A 2,123-nucleotide genomic window follows, 5' to 3' on the forward strand; every position below is an offset into this window, starting at 1 on the left:
AAGTAAGGAAAGTGAAGCCCAGAGAGTTTAAGTAACTTGTCAAGAGCATGTGGTAGGACTGGGATTCAAACGCAGGAAATCTGATTTCAGAGCCTGAATTATTCCCGCAGGGTGCCCTGACATACTGTGTTTACAAAACGCAGCACACAGGAGGCGATCAATAGGTGTTGGATTTCTCCGCTTACCGCCCCTTTTCTGAGTCTCACCTTCCTCATCCGTGAAATGGGGCTAGTGACGTGTCCCCTCCCAGGGGAGCCGCAGTGATCAAGGCCGTCACACACTTTCAGCGCTTTCGGCCGTGCATTTTGATCCCAGCTGCCCACTATAGGTAGCATCAATGATTGACTAAATTCTGTCACGTGATCTGCCCTCCCACTGTGCTAACATGGCGGCGCCCAGGTCCTAATCTGGGGAAACGTGCACCGAGACCAATTTGGTTTTCGGTGCCGCAAGAGAAGGTGAGGGGGACCTGGGCGATGCGGGGAGGGATCCGGACCATGGGTGGGCCCGCTCGAGGGCTTCCGGCTTCTCAGGGACAGTCCTCCAAAGACGGGGGGGTGGTGTCAATTTACTGAGGTCATAGGGTTTCCTTAGTCCCTACTTTACACTTGTGTAGGCCATCCGGCCAGGAAAGCAGCTCTCTGATGCTTTGGCTCTTCTCTCCCTCGCCCTCCGAACTAGGCTTGGCGGGCAGAGGCGCCCGCGGATGTCCCGTGCGAGGATCGTTCTGTGGCTAAGCCTGACTCTCCGCTCCGCCCGCAGCTTCTCTAGAGCCCGGTTTATGGAGGGGCAGCCCCAAGGGCCGCCAAATCCAGCGGCAATGGAGAATGGCACCGAGCCCTGCGGAGAAGAGCGCCCACCTGAGGTTCAGGAGACGACGGTCACTGAGGGGGCCGCCAAGATCGTCTTCCCCAGCGCAAACGAAGTTTTCTACAACCCAGTGCAGGAGTTCAACCGGGACCTGACGTGAGCAGGGTCCGGGGTCAGCTTGGCAGAGGGCAGTGGGTCTATGAGGATGAAGGGGTGTGAGCTGACTCTCCGTCTCCTGCAGATGTGCTGTGATTACCGAGTTTGCTCGCATTCAGCTTGGGGCCAAAGGAATCCAGAGTGAGTAGAGGTCCAGGCTCCTGGTGGGCAGGGGTGTCACGCAGAGCTTTCTCCTTGCCCCGCCCCTTCTCTCCCTTACCTTCCAGAAAGACTCCAGCCGTATAGCAGGCCCTGGGCTCTGCGCCTCTGCCTTTCTCCAGGGACTTTGGGGAAGATTTTCTTCCCTGAGTCTTCTGTATTCTGAAGAGTAGGGGGAGGTTTCTCAGATGGCGCTTTGATATCCCCTAACTTGTGCTTCTGGATGGCTGCAGTCAAGGTGCCAGGTGAGAAGGATGTGCAAAAGGTGGTCGTGGACTTGTCGGAGCAAGAGGAGGACAAGGCTGAACTGAAAGAGGGTGCAAACCTGGCCCCGGGAGACCAACCTCGAACAGCTGCTGTGCGGGATATCTGCGAGGTGGGGCCTGAACGTAGGAGGTAGCAGCCCTGGAGTCCAGTGGGTGGTAAAAGAAGGAAGGCTCCTGGAGGGGGAGAGCGATAGGAGCTGGGAGGGGGGGCTCCTTGGCGCCCAGCAGAGGATGGAGGCATGGATGTGAGTGGGGCTCCCTGCTTACTCCAACAGGAAGGCCTGCGAGTGCTGGAAGGCCTGGCAGCCTCCGGCCTACGTTCCATTCGCTTTGCGCTAGAGGTGCCTGGGCTCCGATCCGTGGTTGCCAATGATGCCTCTGCCCGAGCCGTGGATCTCATGCACCGTAATGTGCAGCTCAACGATGTGGCCCACCTTGTACAGCCCAGCCAGGCAGATGCCCGGTAGGTGCTGGGCAGTAGAGGCTAGCTGCTGGAAGGTGCTTTCTGGAACAAAGGTCCCTGGGGTCCAATCCTGGCTGTGTCATAGTCTTGCTCTGTGACCTTGGGAGAGTGGCCTTAGCCTCTTAGAGCCCGAGTTTCCTTGTCTATAAAACAATGACAGTAGTTTTATAGGGGTTGCTGTATTTTATAGGGGTTACTGATTATAGCTGTGTAGCTTGTGCTCGGACGTGGAAATAAGTACCATTGTGGTCTCCATTTTAGACTCAACT

At 56.8% G+C, this 2,123-nt stretch overlaps 1 protein-coding gene across 1 annotated transcript; it reads left to right on the plus strand.

The window, feature by feature from the left end:
* Window positions 1-391: 391 nt before the first annotated feature.
* LOC112063241 (tRNA (guanine(26)-N(2))-dimethyltransferase-like) lies at window positions 392-1,854 on the plus strand (the record flags this gene model as incomplete). The annotated part of the gene is made up of 5 exons (XM_024118140.3): window positions 392-458; window positions 763-966; window positions 1,052-1,107; window positions 1,359-1,501; window positions 1,667-1,854. Coding segments are annotated over exons 2-5 (572 nt in total), but the record flags the coding sequence as incomplete, so codon positions are not given.
* Between the last annotated feature and the right edge of the window lie 269 nt (window positions 1,855-2,123).

The sequence above is a fragment of the Physeter macrocephalus genome, unplaced genomic scaffold (genome assembly GCF_002837175.3).
Source record: "Physeter macrocephalus isolate SW-GA unplaced genomic scaffold, ASM283717v5 random_6014, whole genome shotgun sequence".
Taxonomy (NCBI): Eukaryota; Metazoa; Chordata; class Mammalia; order Artiodactyla; family Physeteridae; genus Physeter; species Physeter macrocephalus.